Source organism: Pseudophryne corroboree, chromosome 6 (assembly GCF_028390025.1).
Source record: "Pseudophryne corroboree isolate aPseCor3 chromosome 6, aPseCor3.hap2, whole genome shotgun sequence".
Taxonomy (NCBI): Eukaryota; Metazoa; Chordata; class Amphibia; order Anura; family Myobatrachidae; genus Pseudophryne; species Pseudophryne corroboree.
The window spans coordinates 8,926,470-8,948,194 of record NC_086449.1 but is presented as its reverse complement, the minus strand read 5'-3'; the positions used below and the strand labels follow the sequence as shown (position 1 = coordinate 8,948,194).

General features: G+C 44.1%; 1 protein-coding gene across 1 annotated transcript; it reads left to right on the top strand.

Annotated features, from left to right (window-relative positions):
* Nucleotides 1–3,437: 3,437 nt before the first annotated feature.
* LOC134933936 (olfactory receptor 5AP2-like) lies at nucleotides 3,438–6,339 on the top strand. The gene is made up of 2 exons (XM_063929476.1): nucleotides 3,438–4,377; nucleotides 6,293–6,339. Exons 1-2 carry the CDS (start codon nucleotides 3,453–3,455, stop codon nucleotides 6,337–6,339), a joined length of 972 nt encoding a protein of 323 aa, XP_063785546.1. The 5' UTR covers nucleotides 3,438–3,452.
* Nucleotides 6,340–21,725: the final 15,386 nt, after the last annotated feature.

Genomic DNA, 21,725 nt, shown 5'->3' with positions numbered 1-21,725 from the left:
CGCCTGTGGGGGTGAGTTTGTTCCCATAGCAAGGCTGCGATCGCTTGTGCAGCCCTGCTATGGGGGAAAAAATTGTGCAGTTTGTAAGTAGGGCTAGACATACTTACCACCTGCAACGTTTTCAGCTTGTTCGGTCCTGGCTCTGACGTCAAACACCCGCCCTGGACACGCCTGCGTTTCTTCAAACACGCCTGCATTTTTCTTACCACTCCCTGAAAACAGCTCTAGACGCTATGTTGCCGCCTAGGAACGCCCACCGCCAGTCAATCTTCAAGCGATCGCCGATGCGATCGCTTTCTTCTTTCCCTTCGTCATTACCCGGCGACGTCCGTCGCCGGGCAACAACGCGCGTGCGCATTATGGCCCCCGTGCATGCACAGTAGTGACCCGGTCGCAGCTGTGAGAACGAAAGCACGCTGCGATCGGGTCGGAATGACCCCCATAGTACAGAAACAATGAAGTACAGAAAAGCTTTTCATAAAATACAGAAGCATGGAGATACTAAAGGGACATTATGGAAATGCTGAGTAACAGAAAAGTCTTGAGTCTACTTCTGAAGGATTCTATAGTTGGGGCCTCTCGCACTGTGCGGGGAAGTGAGTTCCATAGAGTCGGAGCTGCATGACTAAAAGCTCCACCCCAAGATGAATTACGGTAGATTCTAGCTACTGCTAAAAGTCCTTCATCTACAGATCGCAGTAATCGAGTGGGGCAGTATGGGGTCAGAAGCTGCTTCAGGAACCTTGGGCCCTGGTCATGTAGTGCTTTGAAACTTAGTAAGCCAATCTTGAAGATGATCCGCCATCTTACGGGCAACCAGTGAAGGGAGTAGAGGATGGATGTTATGTGGCTGGGACGGGGCTGGTTGGGTAACAGCCTGGCAGCTGTGTTTTGTACCATCTGTAAGCGGTGCAATTCTTTTGCTGGGAGACCAAGGTAGAGGGCATTGCAGTAGTCTAATCGAGATGATAAAAATGCATGTATGACTTTTGGCAGATCAAACTGACTCCATAGTTAGAGCTGATAATGACTTCGTTACCCTATCTGTTGGGTCACCTTTTAATTTTTTATAAGTTTTCCCATCCCTAAGCTGTTTATATATTTCCTCCATATATTTGTCTTTGTCCATCACCACCACTCCTTCCTCCTTGTCGCCTTGTTTTATTATTAGATCTTTATCATCCCTGAAGTTCTTTACTGGAGCAAATTCACTTTTGGTCCAGTTACATCTCAATTTTGTTCTTTTTGGTTTACTTACAAGTGATTCAACTTCTTCACTTACAATTTTATTGAAACAATCAATAAAACAACCCCTTTGTTGGAAGAGGTAGAAGGTGGATTTATTTCTGAATTTAGATCTGGAGGGTCCTTGTCCTTGTGACCATTATTCTTCACTATATGTTTTTTGACGTGTTTTTCTTCTTCTTTTTATTGACTCTTATGAAACTCCACCCATAATTACACTGTGCAATGCTGATGCGTGGGCAACATGGAGGACAACATAGAAACATCTGGATTCTGATCACCCCAACTGAACACCCAGTCAATCCATCGCCATCACTACTAGTACCTGCTCCTCCTCTGCAGCCAGATACACCATAATGGGAAAATAGGACTGGAAACCCAACAGGTGGGTCTCCTCCCAAGTGCGCCAAATAACCACCTTGAATAATAGTCTACAAAGACGTAATCGATCCATGTCCGCACAAATGTTGGAACCATCCAGAATTGAAAACTGTCTGGAACAAATTTGTGAGTCCAACACCAGATTCCACAACACACTACTAACAATGTCTCTTTGTAATGTTACAGGTAGTTTTGTAAAATAAATATTTGACAACAAAATGGTGTCAATACCATGTATACACTTTGGGCCTAATTCAAGGTTGATTGCAAAATAAAATTTTCCTCTAATGGGCAAAACCATGTGCAGTGCTGGTGGGGCAGATGTAACATGTGCAGAGAGATTTCTATTTGGGTGGGTTATATTGTTTCTGTGCAGGTTAAATACTGGCTGCTTTATTTTTACACTGCAATTTAGATTTCAGTTTGAACACACTCCACCCAAATCTCTTTCAGCCGAGTGTTCCATTTTTTTATGTACATGTTCGTGTTGTGGTCTCTGCTGAAGCCTCTCAGCATGGTCCTGGTGATGTCTGCCTGCAGCATAACAGTCCACCTGTGTGGTCAATGTTTTGTGATACCTTATGGCCTTCGAGGCTTCTATGCTCAGCAGGCCCTCCATGAAGATAAGCCCTGGCAAGTGTCAATTCAGAGTCACTGAGGTCCAGTATGTTGGTTATCTCCTAACTTTAGAGGGTGTTCAGCTGGATCCTGCCAAGACACAGTCTATCCAACACATTACTACCCTCACGGATAATTGAACATGCAGTACTTTTTGGGTGTGACCAACTAATTTTCAAAATTTCTGCCCCACTACAGTGAGGTCACAGCAAAGCTCTGCCAGCTCTTGCACAATGACTTTGAATGGTAGGTTAATTGGTTCCCGACTGAAATTAACCTTAGTATGTAGGTGTATGCCATGGGCCAAGTGGTTTTTATCTGCTGGCACATTCTATGTTTCTATGTGTTGTTTGGACTGCCACGTTGCTGCTATTTGTCACCTCAAGGTCATACTCACTTCCAGCCGAGTGTTCCATTTTTTTATGTACATGTTCGTGTTGTGGCCTCTGCTGAAGCCTCTCAGCAAGGTCCTGGTGATGTCTGCCTGCAGCATAGCAATCCACCTGTGTGGTCAATGTTTTGTGATACCTTATGGCCTTCAAGGCTTCTATGCTCAGCAGGCCTACCAGGAGTACCCTGAGTGTGAGATTATAATCCTGACATTGAGCACGTTGTCTCTGCCTGTGCCCCTGTAATACATTACAAGCCTATCATGCCAAAGTAACGCTCACTCTCCATGATATTCCTGACCTCCCTTGGTCCATCATTGCTGCAGATGCATGATGCTTTGAGTGAAGATACACTTCTGCAGTTCTCCAGAGTCCTTTGGTGATTTGCATTATAGAATGGTTAAAAAAGTTTGTTATGGTCTCAGGGCCATGGGTTAGATCCCAACCGGGACAAATATATGTTTGTGGCTTGTATTGTCTCCATGTGATTTGCATAGGTTTTATTCCATAGTGCAATAACACATACATGTTTAGTTTGCTTTCAAAATATATAAACCCTTAGTGTGTATGTTTTTGAAATAGGGAATTTAGACTGTAAAATATAAAGTGGAGGAGGTAAATAATTAAATATTCTCTGGAAAGCCCTTTACTATAGGGACGCTAGCAATCAACAATTGAAGTAAGTTCTCAGCAAGATCCATCCTCTTATTTCCTGGCTTCATCTCTTCTGTTGCATGTCTTATGATTTACTCAAGATCTGTAAAATGTATATATTTTTTTATTTTATTTTCATTTTTCATCATACAGATCAAAGAAACAATGGACATTAGAAACGTAACACAAGTGAGAGTCTTTGTACTTTCAGGACTAACAGACAATGAAGAACTTGTCCCCTTCCTCTTCCTATTCTTCTTGCTTGTTTACTTGATGACCATACTTGGCAATGTTGGCATGATGGGTGTTGTCTATAAGACGTCCAGCCTCCACACTCCGATGTACTTTTTCCTGATCTACCTCTCCATGATTGACCTCTGCTATTCCTCAGTGATAACACCTAAAGTGCTTTTGGACCTTTTATCTAAGGTAAAGTCCATCTCATTCACTGGCTGTGCTCTCCAGTTCTTCTTCTTTGCGGTCTTCTCCGGCACAGAGGTTCTTCTGCTCTCAATTATGTCTTATGATCGATATATCGCCATCTGTCATCCTCTCCATTATGTCCTCATAATGACCAATAAAAGATGTTTGAGTCTTGTTCTCCTTTCTTTATCTATTGCCTTCTTCCAGGCAATACTGCAGACCATCTGTGTGTTCAGTCTCCAGTACTGTGGTTCAAACCTTATAGATCACTTCTACTGTGACGTCCTTCCCCTGCTCACATTGTCCTGCTCTAGTACCCTACCATGCGAAATTATAACAATTTTCTTCACATGTTCTTGTGGTGTTAGTTCTATGATGACAATCGTTATATCATACACTCTGATTGTTTCTTCCATATTACGGATCAGATCAGGAGAGGGCCGTCAAAAAGCATTTAGTACATGTTCCTCACATCTCATGTGTGTTTTCATGTTGTATGGAACAGTTTTCTTCATCTATCTACGCCCATCTTCCAGTCACTTTGAGAAGCAAGACAAGGTGGTTTCTGTGTTCTATTTAGTGGTGATTCCCATGCTGAACCCACTTATATACAGTTTGAGGAACAAAGAGGTGAAAAAGGTCATTATGAAAGCGGTGCAAAAATGTCATTGAATTAATGTCCACATGAGCTGTTCTGTCTGTTAGTGTTTTCCACATGGAACACGACTCAAGAAAGACATCCTGGAAAAAAGACAACACAGCATACAGTAGTGTGCCATTATTCTCATAAAGTCACGTGGTTGGAAGAGACATTTTTTTGGGCAATTACTTCCAAGCCACAAGCAAGTGTACCAGAGCATAGAGATCAATGTATATATTTGTCTGGTGTTTTTTTTCTCAAATTGTGTGCCCCTTGAAACTCAATTTATGAAAAAAAAAAAAACAGGTTTTAAAATAAAACATAAATGTCGAATTGCAGCCTGGTTTCACACATTCTGACATTTTAACCCTTGATATACAGTACAGTACGTATATTTTTAATTTCTTCCTTCTGACCCAAGCTTTCCTAGGTGTGATAGTGGGAAAATCTCTTTTGAAAATAATTGACTGCCATCTGGTTTAAGATCATTTGTATTAAGAATAACCCAAAATATACAAATGAGTAACAAAGTTAACTCCACATTACCTGGTATCATTTTCTGCACATATACATATGAAACATGATTTAGTGATATGGATTTCTAGGAAAACTACAACATTCCAATGGAATCTCGGAGAACATTTATACTGTATATGATGTGTTATTCAAGAGGGCACATATTTATACAGTGTTCTTTATCAAAATGCATTACATGAAGTATTTGATCAATACTAATAACTCTTTATATACTATAATGATGTTATATGTTATACATGGACGCCTTATTACATTTTAAAGAACACAGGTATTTAATGGAAATCATTTTAGCTAAAATAAATTCTGAATATTATGAGAGCATGAACATTTATTGTCTGGTTATTCTGACTAAGCTGTGGAGCAATAAGGATCTGGGTGATATAAATGTATTTCCTATAGCAATTATCTACTTTCACTAATGTTGATAATTTGGCTTTTATGCAAAGCTGAAACCGAATCTGTAACATTGCCGCAGGCGGCATTCATAAATAATGCAACGTGCTAGCTCCAAAAGTCATACTTAAAGGGAAAGTGGGTTACTATTGCTCTGTACCTATGTTAGATGGCCATTTTATTGAATGCTTTCAAAGGGTCTGAGGGGTATATGCATTTGCTTTCGAATTCCGGCTGGAATTCGTCCATTTTTTAATTCGACACAATTCGACAGTCAGACACCCTCCTGCCGGGACCCGAATTCAACATATTCAATAAAAAACGGATTAGACAGTCCCGCTGTCGAAAAACAGACCAATTGATGGATAGTGTGCGTCCTGGATTCGACTTCATAGACGGCACAAAAGTGTTTAAAAAACCCTGAAAAAAATTGCGTGGGGTCCCCCCTCCTAAGCATAACCAGCCTCGGGCTCTTTGAGCCGGTCCTGGTTGTAAAAATACGGGGGGGGGGATTGACAGGGGATCCCCCGTATTTTAACAACCAGCACCGGGCTCTGCGTCCAGTCTTGGTGCAAAAAATACGGGGGACAAAAGAAGTAGGGGTCCACCATATTTTTCACACCAGCACCGGGCTCCACTAGCTGGAGAGATAATGCCACAGCCGGGGGACACTTTTATATTGGTCCCTGTGGCCCTGGCATTAAATCACCAACTAGTCACCCCTGGCCGGGGTACCCTGGAGGAGTGGGGACCCCTTAAATCAAGGGCCCCCCCCTCCAGCCACCCAAGGGCCAGGGGTGAAGCCCAGGGCTGTACCCCCATCCAAGGGCGGCAGATGGGAGGCTGATAGCCAAGTGTCAAAATAAAGAATATTGGCCCTCATTCCGAGCTGATCGCAGCAGTTCATCACATCGCAAAATGGCAAAAATCCGCCAACTGCGCATGCGCAACAGCTGTACTGCGCATGCGCAAAGGGAGCGATACGACACTTGAGCAAAATTACTAACTGAAAATCTGCTCGTACTACACCACCAAAAACAGGGAGTGACGGAGGCGTGACAGAGGCACGGCTTCACTATCTTACAAAATGGGCGTGAAAGTGGGCAGCTAGTGTGGGAGTATGCAACCAGCAGTAGGCGTGTTTTGAGCAGAAATGCGTATACGATGGTAAATGTACACAACAAATGTTCGCTATCCTGTCGCAACTGAGGAGTAAGTCTGCAGTTACTCTGCACTTGCGAAGTACTGTTATAAGTGTGTCTGCCCTAATTAGCAATTATTATGCCAATGAATTCACCTGTTGTCCAATTACTTAGCAAACACTGCTCAGCCAAAATACTACAAACAGCAACTGTCTGGACACGTAACATTTTTATTGTTAGCACCTACACATCTGACATGCTCCCAAATAATCTTGTTTTTATTTTTATTTGAAAAATAAACATTGATGTTAAATGCATGTTGTAATTATTTATTTAATAGTAGCAAATGCAATCAAGTGTGAAAAAAACAACTTATAAACTACATCAGCTAAATCTTATCGACATAGACATATTCCTTTGTACATACCAAACAACATGAACCACATAATGCAGTCTACACTTAATGTTACTTAATAAAATAAATTTTACATTTGTTGTGAATATGTGTATATATCTAATATTATGTAATGTTGCCCCTAGTAACCCCAGGTCCTGTTTTTAAATTTTTAATTATATGCCCAGTTAAGTGTTGTGCAAGGCATACCTGTTGAAATTTATAATATGCAATGTTTATCTAAATATTCTGATTGTTCCCTTGTTCCACAAATGTCTATATGCCATGCATCTGTTTACATTACAAATGACACAACATATGATCCTAAATGTCGAAAACTTTGTGACTTTATGCAGCTGATTGTTATTGACAAATGTGGTGAGTACACAGATTGTAACAATTACTTTTCTATAAGTGTGTGTGTGTGTGTGTGTGTGTGTGTATGTGTGTGTGTGTGTGTGTGTGTGTGTGTGTGTGTGTGTGTGTGTGTGTGTGTGTGTGTACGTGTGTGTGTGTGTGTAATTGTGAGTGTATGTATTGTTTTTCTTGTTCTTCTGCGGCTGCGAATTTCCGCTATTGCGAACTGTGCCCACTGTCCTTCACAGCAATGCACACATCAATAAAGTTTAGTAGCTGACACCATAAATTTACAACCAATCACATGCCACCACACACTATAAATATAAGCCCATATATGGAAAACGCCATTGGCACCATGCGCGCAGCTGCATTTACCCACCGTAAGCTGCGCGTGTTGGTTGCGGTAATGGACCGCCGCGTAGGCCGTGCAGGGCCCTTTATCCCTAATAGGATAAAGCGCGAGGCCTACGCGGAGGTCCGCACCCGCATCCGGACCACACGCTCAATTATTCAACTTGAAAGGCGCTGGAGCGACCTCCGCTGTCGCACACCAGACCTGTTGGCGGATTTCCGACAACAAATCCGCAATAGACGTAGGCGCAGTAAGTTTCATATTACATTAAATAACACTGAGATTATTAGCAGAAACTTTTAATGCAAAACTTGCATATTTTCACTATTATAGTGTGAAAATTAGCACACTGACAATGAACTATTGTAGAACAAACATGACACAGTGTGTGTGGTTATGGCAAGCAGTACTGACTATGTAGCAAAGTGCTTCTGAAAAAGTGCATGTTGTTGTACTGAGTTGCTACACAGGCTGTCAAATGAACCCAATAACTTGCTTTGTGGGGTAGATTTACTAAGGTGGGAGCTTTTTAGAACTGGTGATGTTGCCTATAGCAACCAATCAGATTCAATCTATTATCTACTAGAAGCAGCTTAATAAATGTTACGTAGAATCAGATTGGTTGCTATGGGCAACATCACCAGTTTAAAAAAATAAATACTTAGTAATTTTACCCCTGTGTCTTTAACATGGGACAGAACAGTGTAATAGAAAAATGCTGTTGTTATAATTTTTAAAGCCACAACCTAAATATTACATATGTAATTCTAGGGCAAGCACAATGGCAAACTGCTGCTGGAAGACCGGACCAATCCCCTCCCCTTCTGTGGCCCAATCCCCCTCTCCTTCCCAATCCCCTTCTCAGCCCCCCTCCCCTTCTGTGGCCCAATCCCCCTCTCCTTCCCAATCCCCTTCTCAGCCCCCCTCCCCTTCTGTGGCCCAATCCCCCTCTCCTTCCCAATCCCCTTCTCATCCCCCCTCCCCTTCTGTGGCCCAATCCCCCTCTCCTTCCCAATCCCCTTCTCAGCCCCCCTTCCCTTCTGTGGCCCAATCCCCCTCTCCTTCCCAATCCCCTTCTCAGCCCCCGTCCCCTTCTGTGGCCCAATCCCCTCTCCTTCCCAATCCCCTTCTCTGCCCCCCTTCCCCTCTCTTTACCAATACCCCTCTCTGTCCCCCTCCCCCTCTGTAGGCCAAACCACCACTCCGCCCACCTCCCCCTCTCTTTCCCAATCCCCCTCTCTGTTCACCTCCCCCTCTGTGGCCCAAACACCCTCTCTGCCCCCCACCCCCTCTCAATCAGACCCACCCTCTGTAAACAGCTCCCCATTCCATCCTCCTTCCCCAATCCCTCCTCCTTCCCCAATCCATCCTCCTTCCCCCATCCAGCCTCCTTCCCCACCCAGTGAATGGGCAGCAGAAGCCCCTGCGGATCTTCAGGGTACTGCGCATGTGGCAGATGAGAGTACGTTTTTACACATTTAAAATGTATTTGTTACCTACTTAAACTTCAAATTCCAATACATGCAGTGCTGTACTGTGGCCAATCTTGGCCCAAATAAAAATGTTTGTGTTCTTCATCATGGTATGGATGTTGCATTTACATTTGTGTGGATATCATTAGATGTACAGTGTCTATGTATGCAATGTTTAGGGTGTCCACTCTAGGTCGACACTCATTAGGTCGACAGGGTTGCCAGGACAACAGGGTTTATATGTGCTAGGTTGTCAGTGAAACAGTTAGAGCTGAGTGGAGTTTAGTATGTTGGTCTTTTACACTTGTGCCTGGGTATTCCGAATATTTGCACATTCAACTCGCATGCTTCACTTTGTTAGCCAGGCTAAGGACACAGTGATTTGTGTTGTGAAAGTTACACTCAAAAAATGAATATTTAAAAAGAAAAACCTGTTTCACCTTATGTAGTAAGCCAGGCTTTCAGGGAGTGTGGGCATGCTAGGATATGTTGTCCTTCTGAAGATGTTGATATGCAGTATGATGATGTAGGGCAAACACCAAAAAAGACAAGTCTGCTTCACTCCAGATGTGAATGAATCCCAGCATGTGGTTACATTTACTAAGATGGGAGTTTTATTCAAGATGGGATGTTGCCCATAGCAACCAATCAGATTCAACTTCTCATTTATTTAGCACCTTCTAGAAGATATGTGGACTCTGATTGGTTGCTATGGGCAACGTCCCATCTTAAATAGAACTCCCATCTTAGTAAATGTACATCATGGTGTGGTACACTTTTTACATTTTTAATTTAACAATAACAAACATTGCTGAGCATGCTTGTGTGTTGGTATGCTACTGTTTTAACATTCAAACATCCATGATGTAGTCCCTTTGCCAATAAAGTGTGCTTTGTGGCTTGCTTGTGTAATAGGTAATGTGAGTAAGTTTTTTATTTTTATTTTTGCTCTTCATTTCAGATGGTGCAGTTGGAGATCCCACAAACCTGCCTGGCATCCTTGCCAGCCTAAAGTCAAATTTGCAGGCCATGCTGGGCGATGTTGACTGGCTGCAACAATTTTTTTAATTTAAAACTATTTTTTATTTGTTACAAAAAAAGAAAAAAATTATGTTCAGAAATAAAAAAAAATGTTTACAGTTAAGCGGTTGTTGTGTTTTTAATGCAATAAAGGAACAGCATATTGCCTAGCAGAAATTGGTTACCTTACAAAAAACACACATCAAACTCACGATTATTAATCTTATTATTTACAAACAAACAAACAAATTATGTCAATTAGGAGCTTATTGTTTAGAAAAACATGTAAACACATATATTCACACACTACACCTCCACACAAAAATATGCTATTTAACATTAGCCCAGGCAGAGTTTGCACATCTATTTCACTTATTTATAAACAAACATGGTAATGGCCAATTATGCCTACAAAGTGTTCTTTATGTATTCTTTGAAGACTTAATTGGTCATGACCACAATCATTCATTACACTAATTGGATTCGTAATTGAGGAAGGCTTGTTGAGTTTGAATTGAAAGGTGTAATTTAACTTGAAAAAAAAAACATTGCTGTGCGTTTTTCAGCAAAAGTGTGTGCAATGTTAAGAAGAATGTGTAAATCTACGATGTTTGTATTTTTACGATGCGGCTTGTGGTCATGCGATGGGTTCGCATTAGTGCGATGGCATTTGCCATACGCCTACTTTGTGTAATACTGTGTAGGACGTAGCAAAAAATACGGCAGATATTCGCTATTGTGCAACATGTTCGCAATTTTGCGAATATCTTGTGCTGCTGAAAAAATTAGCGATCAACTCGTAATGAGGACCCTTGTTTTTTGTAGCAGAACTAAAAGTCCCAGCAAGCCTCCCCCGCAAGCTGGTACTTGGAGAACCACAAGTACCAGCATGCGGGGGGAAACAGGCCGCTGGTACCTGTAGTTCTACTGCAAAAAAATACCCAAATAAAAACAGTACACACACACCATTAACTTTATTACATACATGCACGTCGACACACCGCGAGTAACCTCAACCGCTGACCGCAAAGTTCCCACCATTGAATATAATGGAGCGGCATAGCGCTATGCGCTGACTGACAGTTCAGACGCGCACAGCCAATCAGGAGAGTGCCACGACGTGGCGCTCCCTGATTGGCTCAAGAGACCCTTTTTGACAGGAGTCACGGGGGGGTCTCAGCAGTCGGGGAAAGGGGTCCCATGTGTAAACATGGGACCCCTTTCAGTGCGTGGATCGGTTTTGTGTTTTATTATTTTGCCAAGTACGTGGATTACAAGCAGAAAAGGACAGATCTACACAGGATTTTGGTGAGTCTAATTGTATTTACAGGTAACTCTTGGATTCTACTGGTGAAGAGGGCCGAGCCTCGTGTCAACATAGGTAAGTATGTGTGTGTCGGTGTGCATATATGTAATAAAGTTATACTATCACGGTGTGGGTGTACTGTTTTTATTTGGGTATTTTTTTGGCAGTAGAACTACAGATACCAGCGGGGCCCATTTTCCCCCTGCATGCTGGTACTTGTGGTTCTCCAAGTACCAGCTTGCGGGGGAGGCATCCTGAGACTTGTAGTTCTGCTACAAAAAACAATATTCTTTATTTTGACACTTGGCTTTCAGCCTCCCATCTGCCGCCCTTGGAAGGGGGGGGGGGACAGCCTCGGGCTTCACCCCTGGTCCTTGGGTGGCTGGAGGGGGGGGGGCCTTGATTTAAGGGGTCCCCACTCCTCCAGGGTACCCCGGCCAGGGGTGACTAGTTGGGGATTTTATGTGACACGGCCGCAGGGACCGGTATAAAAGTGTCCCCCGGCTGTGGCATTATCTCTCCAGCTAGTGGAGCTCGGTGCTGGTGTGAAAAATACGGGGGACCCCTACGTCTTTTGTCCCCTGTATTTTTTGCACCAGGACCGGATGCAGAGCCCAGTGCTGGTTGTTAAAATACGGGGGATCCCCTGTCAATTAGGAGGGGGGACCCCACGCATTTTTTTTCAGGGTTTTTAACCCATTCCCACCCCTTCCCACTGAAAAACATGCTCTGATCTCTCCATATTGTTTTAGTCAGTAAAAAAAATATATATATTCTTTAAAAAATATATTAAATAATACTTGTGGCTCCTAATAGACAAACCAAGTACATAATCCCTTCTAATATAAATAGATATGCTATTAGCAACAAAAAAAACACAAAAAAACCACCATGTTTTTTATTTTTATTTTATTAGATCCCGCCAGCAAAATGAGGCGGACTGAAATTGACGAAATGACTGTCGAAAAGCACAGTTGTCGAATCGACATTCTTCAATTGAATATACTTTTGTCGAAAAGCCGCATTTTTACCATTGCAGACATGTCGCATTTGACACCTGTCGAATTGCAAAAAGTCGAATTTGAAATGGACGTTTTTTTTGTCGAAAAGTACTGTATTGCATTGTCGAATTATTTTTTTGTGTCGAAAATGCCGTTTTTCGACATTTGCAGCAATTCGACCGCAATTGCATATGGCCCTGATTCTGAGTCAAACAGAAAGGTCCCGAAACTGAGTCACACACAAAGGGCTGATTCTAAGTCGGACAGAAAGGGCTTCATTCTGAGTCTGACACAAAGGGTCTGATTCTGAGTCAGACACAAAGGGTCTGATTCTGAGTCAGACACAAAGGGTCTGATTCTGAGTCAGACACAAAGGGTCTGATTCTGAGTCAGACACAAAGGGCATGATACTGAGTCATATTTGCAGTTTAGTTGCAGTATTCACAAACATCTTCATGCTAATGCTGAACCTATATCTGTTTGTCTTTACACACTTGCAAATCCAGTCTGAATTACCTTTGCTTTTTGCTTACCCTCTCATGTCTACTCATTTCTAACGGGTGGTCTTCAGTATGCCGGCTGTCGGGATCCCGGCGCACAGTATACCGGCGCCGGAATCCCGACAGCCGGCATACCAACACTTATTGTTCCTCGTGGGGGTCCACGACCCCCCCTGGAGGGAGAATAAAATAGCGCGGCGCGCGTAGCGCAACACCGTGCCCGCATCGTGGCGAGCGCAGAGAGCCCGCAAGGGGCTCATTTGCGCTCACTACACTGTCAGTCAGCCGGCGGTCGGGCTCCCGGCGCCGGTATGCTGGTCGCCGGGAGCCCGACCTCCGGCATACAATACTACACCCTTTCTATCACCTCCTTCTACTTCAATTTCTACAACTACATAAACTTTCTGCTGTAACCAAATGTTAATGCCACTGAACACTTCCAACACTATCCTTTCACCTGTATTTCCGCAATCCTACTGCTCTCTTCATCTTACAACCACTCCTATTTCCAAATGTATCATACTATTTACCTCCTCCACACTACAGCGTGACCAGCCTGTCACTATCACCCCCCAATACTCCTTGTCTGCCCGATCCCTTTCTCGGGTGTGGTTCATCAAATCGACAGTATCTAGGTTGACAATGTTTAGGTCGACCACTATAGGTCGCCAGTTACTAGGTTGACATGGATGGAAGGTCGACAGGGTTTCTAGGTCGACATGTGCTAGGTTGACAGGTCTAAAGGTCGACATGAGGATTTTTTTTTTTTTTTTTCGTTTTCTTCGTAGAGTGACCGGGATCCCAAATTAGTGCACCGCGTCCGCTCGCTCGCCATGCTTCAGGCATGGTGCCTTCACTCCGCTTCTGCTTCGCTCGGCACAGATTACCGTTCCAATCGTAGTCCACGTGGATCGTTAAGTATGAAAAAATTCAAAAAAAGAAAAAAAAATTGAAAAACTCATGTCGACCTTTAGACCTGTTGACCTAGCACATGTCGACCTAGAAACCCTGTCGACCTTCCATCCATGTCGACCTAGTGACTGTCGACCTATAGTGGTCGACCTAAACATTGTCGACCTAGATACTGTTGATCTTCAGACCGGATCCCCCCTTTCTCTGTCCCCCGATCCCACCTCTATCCTTCTCCCCTAGTCTCCTACATTTCCTCATCTCTCCCCTCCTCTGTCTCCCATCCACCCCACTGATTCACTTCCACTCCTCCCCTGATACCCCACTGTCATTCACCACTACCCTACCTTGGGCCCATCGTCCACCACTCTGCCCTGGTCCCTCCCTCCTCTACCTACCTCATCTCATATCCCTCTGTACCACACTTTACTCCCTCCTTGCTCAACTGCTGCAGTGTCTCTTTACTAGCTAAGGATCCAGCACCCTCACCACATCCTCTGTATCCCTGTCTTCTAAATCCCTCTCACCTCGTTGCTACAGCAACCCTGATAATCTCATTCACATCACTCCCTCAGACTCTCTCCCTCTCTCCTGTTCCCTTTGGAATGCCAGAGCTGTCTGTAATAAACTGGTCCCCTCCCATGACCTTTTCATCTCAAATTCCCTCCATCTCCTAGCCATCACTAAAACTTGACCTCTGACAGTTTCTCCCACTGCTCTTTCTGCTGGGGGTCTCACGTTCTCACACACCTTCTGACCTGGGGGTTGCCACGGTGGTGGTGTTGGGCTCCTTCTACCCTCTAGCAACTCATACCACCAGAACCATCCCTTACATTCTCTACATTTGAGGTCCATGCTATACACTTCTTCCAACCTGTTCATCTTCGAGTAGCTATCATTTACCGCCCCTCTGGCATGCCCTCCAAATTCCTTGACAACTTTGCTTCCTGGCTTCCTCACTTACTCTCTTCTGACATTCCCTCCATTATCCTAGGTGATTTCAACATCCCTATTGATAACCCCACAAAATCACCTGCCTCTAAACTCCTTAACCTCACCTCTTCTCTTGGTCTCTCCCAGTGGACCTCCTCCCCCTCCCATGTGAGTGGGAGCTCACTGGATCTGGTCTTCACCCACCGCTGTGATCTTTCTGATTTCTCCAACTCCCTGTTCCCCCTCTCTGACCATAACCTGCTCACTTTTAACCTATCTCTATCTGCTTTTCCATCTCTACCACCTAAGACTACCATCACAAAGCGTAACATTGAGGCTATTGATACAACTTCCCTATCCTCCCTGTTTGACTCACTCCTCTCTCCCTCTTTCCTGCCCAGAACAAGCTACTTCCCTATACAATGCATCCCCTACCTCTGCTCTTGACCCTGTCGCCCCACCAACCACCATTCACCTTCGCAGATCGACACCTCAACTCTGGCACACCAAATGCACCAGATATCTGCAAAAATGCTCCGGTACTGCTGAGCGACAGTGGAGGAAATCACTCTCTAAGGCCGACTTCCTCCACTACAAATGTATGCTATCATCCTACTTTGCTGCCCTTACCCTCTCTAAACAATCTTACTTCAAAAACCTCATCTCCTCCCAATTCTCAAACCCCCGGAGCCTCTTTGCCACTGTCAACTCGCTCCTGTGCCCACCCCCACCTCAACTCCCCTCTTCACTTTCTGCTCTTGTCTTTCCTACCTACTTCACATCCAAAATTTCCTCCATTCTTCAGGACATAATATCCCACCAGAACCTGAACAACCCCCCTCCTCCATTTCCCGACCCCCTTCTCCTTCCCTCCTACCATCTCTGACATCTTTCTTCCCTGTATCTGGAGAGGAAGTCATGGTCCCCATCCGGTCCTCAGCCCTCTCCACCTCCCCATTTGACCCTATTCCCTCCTGCCTTTTCCGCTTCCTCTCTTCTGCCTGTTCCCATCTTGCCCATCTACTCAATGTCTCCCTCTCATCAGGCACTGTCCCTTCTGCCTTGAAGCATGCACTTACCCCCCCCCCCATTCTTAAAAAACCTACCATTGATCCAATCTCTCCAACTACCGATCCATCTCTCTTCTCCCTTTTGCCTCCAAACTCCTTGAGCGTATTGTCTACAACCGCCTCACTGTCTTTCTTTCTTCCCACTCACTGCTTGACCCTTTCCAGTCTGGTTTCCATCCTCTGCACTCCACTGAAACTGCCCTCACGAAAGTCTGCAATGACCTCCTTGCTGCTGAATTCAGGGGCAACTAATACCTGCTTATTCTCCTTGACCTCTCTCTCCTCCTGCAAATCCTTTACTTCCTTGGTTTGCATGATACTGCTCTCTCCTGGCTGTCCTCCTACCTTTCTGACCGTTCCTTTTCATTCTCCTCTCATGACTCTACCTCCCCCCACTTTCTCTACCAGTAGATGTCCCCCAAAGTTCTGTTCTTGGGCCTTTTCTTTTCTCTCTACACACATCCTCATTAGGTGAGTTCATTAGCTCTTTTGACTTACTGTACAATATCATCTCCACGTTGACGATACTGAAATCTACCTTTCCTCCCCTTACCTCTCCCCTGCTCTCCTCACCAACTGTCTCTCTGCTATCTCCTCCTGGATGTCCCAGCGCTTTCTTAAACTTAATATGTCTAAGACTGAGCTGATCATCTTCCCTCCCTTCAGCATAACCTCACCTCCCACAATTTTATTATCCATTGATGGCACAACTATCTCCTCTAGCACCCAAGTGCAATGTCTTGGAGTAATCCTTGACTCCTCCCTCTCCTTCAAACCACACATGCAGTACCTCTCACAAACCTACCATTTCCACCTCAAAAACATCTTCAGGATCAGACCCTTTCTCACTCAGGACGCTACTAAGACCCTCACTCAGAGCCAGCCCTAACCAATATGATGCCCTAGGCAAGATTTTGGCTGGTGCCCCCTAGCGCCACTGCTGGTTCCGCCTCTGACCCTGCACACCTTACCCAGCACCATCACCCCTCACCCATAGCAGTCCTCATTTTGGTGTTTGTAACCCAAATATTTTAAATAGGAACAGTTCGCACATTTGGTGCACAGCCCAAAAAGGGGCATGTTCTTGCTGGACAGGGGCATGGCCACACAATAGTAACCCCAATTCAAATTACGCCACACAGTACTGCAACTTTATTCACATTATGTCATGCGATAGTGTTTCTAATTCACATTACATCACACAGTAGTACCACTTTACCTTCTAAACGTTACTTCTCACAGTAGAGCCCCTTATTCACATTACATCACACTGAATTGCTCCTTATTCACATTACATCACACTGAATTGCTCCTTATTCATATTACACCACACCCTATTGCTCTTTATTCACATTAGACGACACAGAAGTGCCCTTTTTATACGCAACGCCACATAGCACCTTATACACATAATGCCACACATTAGTAATGCATTTATACACATAATTCCACACAGTAATGCCCCATATACATATGACACACATTATTAATGTCCTTATAAACATAATGCGCCTCACACATTATGATATCCTTTATTAATGCCTTTTTACACATAATGTCCCTTACACATATGACACACATTATTAATGCCCTTATACACATAATGACACACATAGTGCCCTACACATATGTTGCACATTATTAATGCATTTTTACATGACACACATAATGCTCCTTACACATATTCCGAACACTACTGCACAACCAACCCACTCACATGCACACAGCACTCACACTGCCGCTAACACTGTGACCTCTGCCTCTGCTTGAATACAGATTTGTCCTCATAAATCTTGCCTCAATGCTAACGCTGTGCACCTTTTTTATGAAAATGCATCTTATTTGCATTGCCATGTGGCTAGGATACACAAGCAGCTTCTGCTAATTAAAATGATATGCGGTATGCTTATATTCTGTGTGTGACTGCGGCTGTATCTGCATACAAAATGCTACGTTACAGTGATTTCCAGGAATACACTGTAACATAGCATTTCATATGCAGATACAGCCGCAGTCACACAGAATATAGGCATGCCGCATATCATTTTAATCAGCAGAAGCTGCTGATGCCCCTAGGCATATCAAATACCCTAGGCAATTGCCTAGTATGCCTATGCCTATGGCCGGCTCTGCCCTCACTCACTCACTGATCCTCTCCAGATTGGACTACTGCAATCTCCTCCTATCTGATCTCTTTCAAAAATGGCTCTCTCCAGTCCAATCTATCCTCAATGCTGCTGCCCGTCTCATCGTCTTCACCAAACGTACTACATCCACATCCCCTCTCTTGTAGGACCATTACTGGCTTCCCTTCCCATTCAGAATCTAATTCAAGCTTCTCACAATCACCTATAAAGCCCTCACCCACTCTTCTCCCTCTTACATCTCTGACCTTATCTCTCTTTATATTCCCATCCATCCTCTTCGCTCTACTAATGAACGCTGTCTCTCTTGCCAACTGATTACCTCCTCCCACGCCTACCTACAAGATTTTTCATGTGCTACTCCTTATCTCTGGAATTCCCTACCTCTCCCCATCTGACTCTCCACCTCTCTACAGAACTTCAAATGGGCTCTCAAGACCCACTTCTTTACCAAACCCAGCCAACTCTCCTCCTAACCCTCTTGTCTCTGCTCACTGTCTACCACTTCTGTGTCACCCGGTCTCTTCACCTTTTAGATTGTAAGCTCGGAAGAGCAGGGACTTCTTTCCTCATGTGCCTTTCCTTTTTTTACTTATACTATCTTATACTCTTCTTACTTATACTATCGTATACGCCATACGCCCTTTGATGGCACCTAACCCCGGGTTTTCTATACCTGTCCTATATTGTCTTGAACGATAAGTGCTGTTTTCTTGTTTGCTCATTTGATTATGTAATGTGTAATGGGCGCTGGGGCACCATATAAATAAAGGCTAAAAATAATAATAATAATAATAATAATAATAAAGAGCCTGATTCTGAGTCAGACACAAAGGTCCTCGTTCTGAGTCGGACACAAAGAGCCTGGTTCTGACTCAAACACACAAAGGACCTGATTCTGAGTCAGACATAAAGGGCCTGATTCTGAGTCAGACACAAAGGTCCTCGTTCTGAGTCGGACACAAAGAACCTGATTCTGACTCAAACACACAGAGGACCTGATTCTGAGTCAGACGTGAAGGGCCTGATTCTGACTCAAACACACAAAGGACCTGATTCTGAGTCAGACGTAAAGGGCCTGATTCTGAGTCAGACATAAAGGGCCTGATTCTGACTCAAACACACAAAGGACCTGATTCTGAGTCAGACATAAAGGGCCTGATTCTGAGTCAGACACAAAGGTCCTCGTTCTGAGTCGGACACAAAGAGCCTGGTTCTGACTCAAACACACAGAGGACCTGATTCTGAGTCAGACATAAAGGGCCTGATTCTGAGTCAGACATAAAGGGCCTGATTCTGACTCAAACACACAAAGGACCTGATTCTGAGTCAGACATAACGGGCCTGATTCTGAGTCAGGCATAAAGGACCTGATTCTGAGTCAGACATGAAGGGCATGATGCTGAGTCACACCCAAAGGTTCTTATTTTGAGTCACACACAAAGGGTCTAATACTTAGTCACATGCAGTGTCCATGCTGCATGAAGTTGGCCGATGTTTTAATTCTGCACATGCACCCCATTAGCGCATTGCCCGTGCCACGATTGTGTGTGGATTTCAGTGGGCATTCCTGGGTAACAGAGGGTGTGGCTAAGCAGATGCAGGCGTGTTATTGTCAGACGCACCGCAGCTTAAACAGGAGGCTACTGTCAAACGGAGAAACTGCATAGGGCTGGTGCAAGTTTTAATGGTGCATCTAAACACTCAGCAAGATGGAACTGCACCGCCGCCGGACGCTGCAAGTGAGCATCTCAGTATTAGTGATGTCAGCAGCAACATTAGTATAAAGACGCAGATGTGTCTGTGGAAAAAGATGCAGACGTGTCTGCAAACGACTCAGGAACAGCCACAAAGCGGCCATGTTTGATTGATGTTGTGTGATTCAGATTTACTAGATGAATCCGGTCTTTTGTCTCACCATCAGGCTAATTCTGTATCATCCATCAAAGGACCAGTAAATTCAATGTAAAGCCATTAAACACCTCTTATTCTTACTCCATGTAGAGCCATGACTTTGTCCTTTCTTCACTTTCTTAAGGAAGCTGCAAGTTTTCTGCGAAACGCGTTGTATTTGAAATTTTTAAATTGAAGAACGGGGACATCTAGTATTTTTGCATTTCAATCTTTACAGCCAGGTATCAACAATTTAAAGACCTTTGCTGCTATGCTGAACATACTGAATGCATGAACATGGCATTATTAGAAGGATAAGCACGCTGTAATCCAGCTCCGGCTATATACCGATCTGTTGGCACGGTTACGGCTAAGGTCAAAAAATTTGTTTTTTTAAATATGTTTGTGTGTTTATTGTGACTAATGTCCATGTTTGGAGCAATGCAGAAGACAGGTTCCAATAAGAGCGTAACCGATGCAGTCACGGCAATGTCTTGGGTTGCCTCAAGGACACCGTCAAGGTCACTCAGATAAAAGATGCATTTTAAACTTTTCCACGTGTTTTCTTGGTGTCTTTGCCATATTCCCTATACATCCTCAGCCTTCTATTTAGCGTTCTTAACAGTGGGGATACCATCCAATACAGATTACGGTTGTATAAATGATTATGGTGGTCATTCTGACCTGATCGCAACGTAGCTATTTTTTTGCAGCGCTGCGATCAGATAGTCGCCACCTATAGGGGAGTGTATTTTCGCTTTACAAGTGTGCGATCGCATGTGCAGCCGAGCGCTACAAAAAAGTTTTGTGCAGTTTCTGAGTTGCCCAGAACTTACTCAGCCGCTGCAATCACTTCAGCCTGTCCGGCCCCGGAATTGATGTCAGACACCCGCCCTGCAAACACTTGGACACGCCTGCATTTTTCCAACTGCTCCCAGAAAACGGTCAGTTGCCATCCACAAACGCCCTCTTCCTGTCAATCTCTTTGCGATCGGCTGTGCAAATGGATTCTTCGGAAAATCCATCGCTCAGCAATGATCCGCTTTGTACCCGTACGACGCGCCTGCGCATTGCGGCGCATACGCGTGCGCAGTTCTGACCTGATCACAGCGTAGCGAAAAATCCTAGCTTGTGATCAGGTTGGAATGACCCCCTAAGTGCTTATAAGTAATACATGAAGTTACTATGACGGTGTACAAATATATTCCAATTCCCAGAGTAATATTACTCCTTATTTACAGGGCAGTAATGTGCTTCCATGTGCCCCAGCTAATGACTTGTGCAGATAATTATACTCCGGGGTCTCCGGGACCAATATAAAAGCTCCCTAATTTGCAGTGATGGGAAATCATGAAGATCCGGGATGTCAGACAATTATATGCCAGACAGGTAAGAGACCGACATACATTTCTTTACTCAGGAATCATTTGTAATTATTATTATTATTAGTGACCAGAGAAATGGTGACTGAGTATGACAGTGACATCTGATAGATTGTTTCCAATGACAGAACTGGTAGAAACATTGGGGGTAATTCCAAGTTGATCACAGCAGGAATTTTGTTAGCAGTTGGGCAAAACCATGTGCACTGCAGGGGGGGCAGATATAACATGTGCAGAGAGAGTTAGATTTGGGTGGGTTATTTTGTTTCTGTGCAGTTTAAATACTGGCTGCTTTATTTTTACGCTGCAATTTAGATTGCAGATTGAACACACCCCACCCAAATCTAACTCTCTCTCTGCACATGTTATATCTGCCCCCCATGCAGTGCACATGGTTTTGCCCAATTGCTAACAAACTTGCTGCTGCGATCAACTCAGAATTACCCCCAATGTATATTTGCAGGTAACTGGGCAAACAGAGAGCTGTAACCTTCTATACTGTACCCAAGATGTGACACGGGAAGTGTGCCTGCTGGGAAGATACTGTAATAAGCTGAGCTCTGTGCT

Bases quoted from the DNA above. Each gene is read 5' to 3' on its own strand.
- LOC134933936 (XM_063929476.1), top strand. From the start codon at position 3,453: ATGGACATTAGAAACGTAACACAAGTGAGAGTCTTTGTACTTTCAGGA. The intron at 4,378-6,292 runs ATTGAATTAATG...TACTAACTGAAA, and splicing joins GAAAGCGGTGCAAAAATGTC to ATCTGCTCGTACTACACCAC.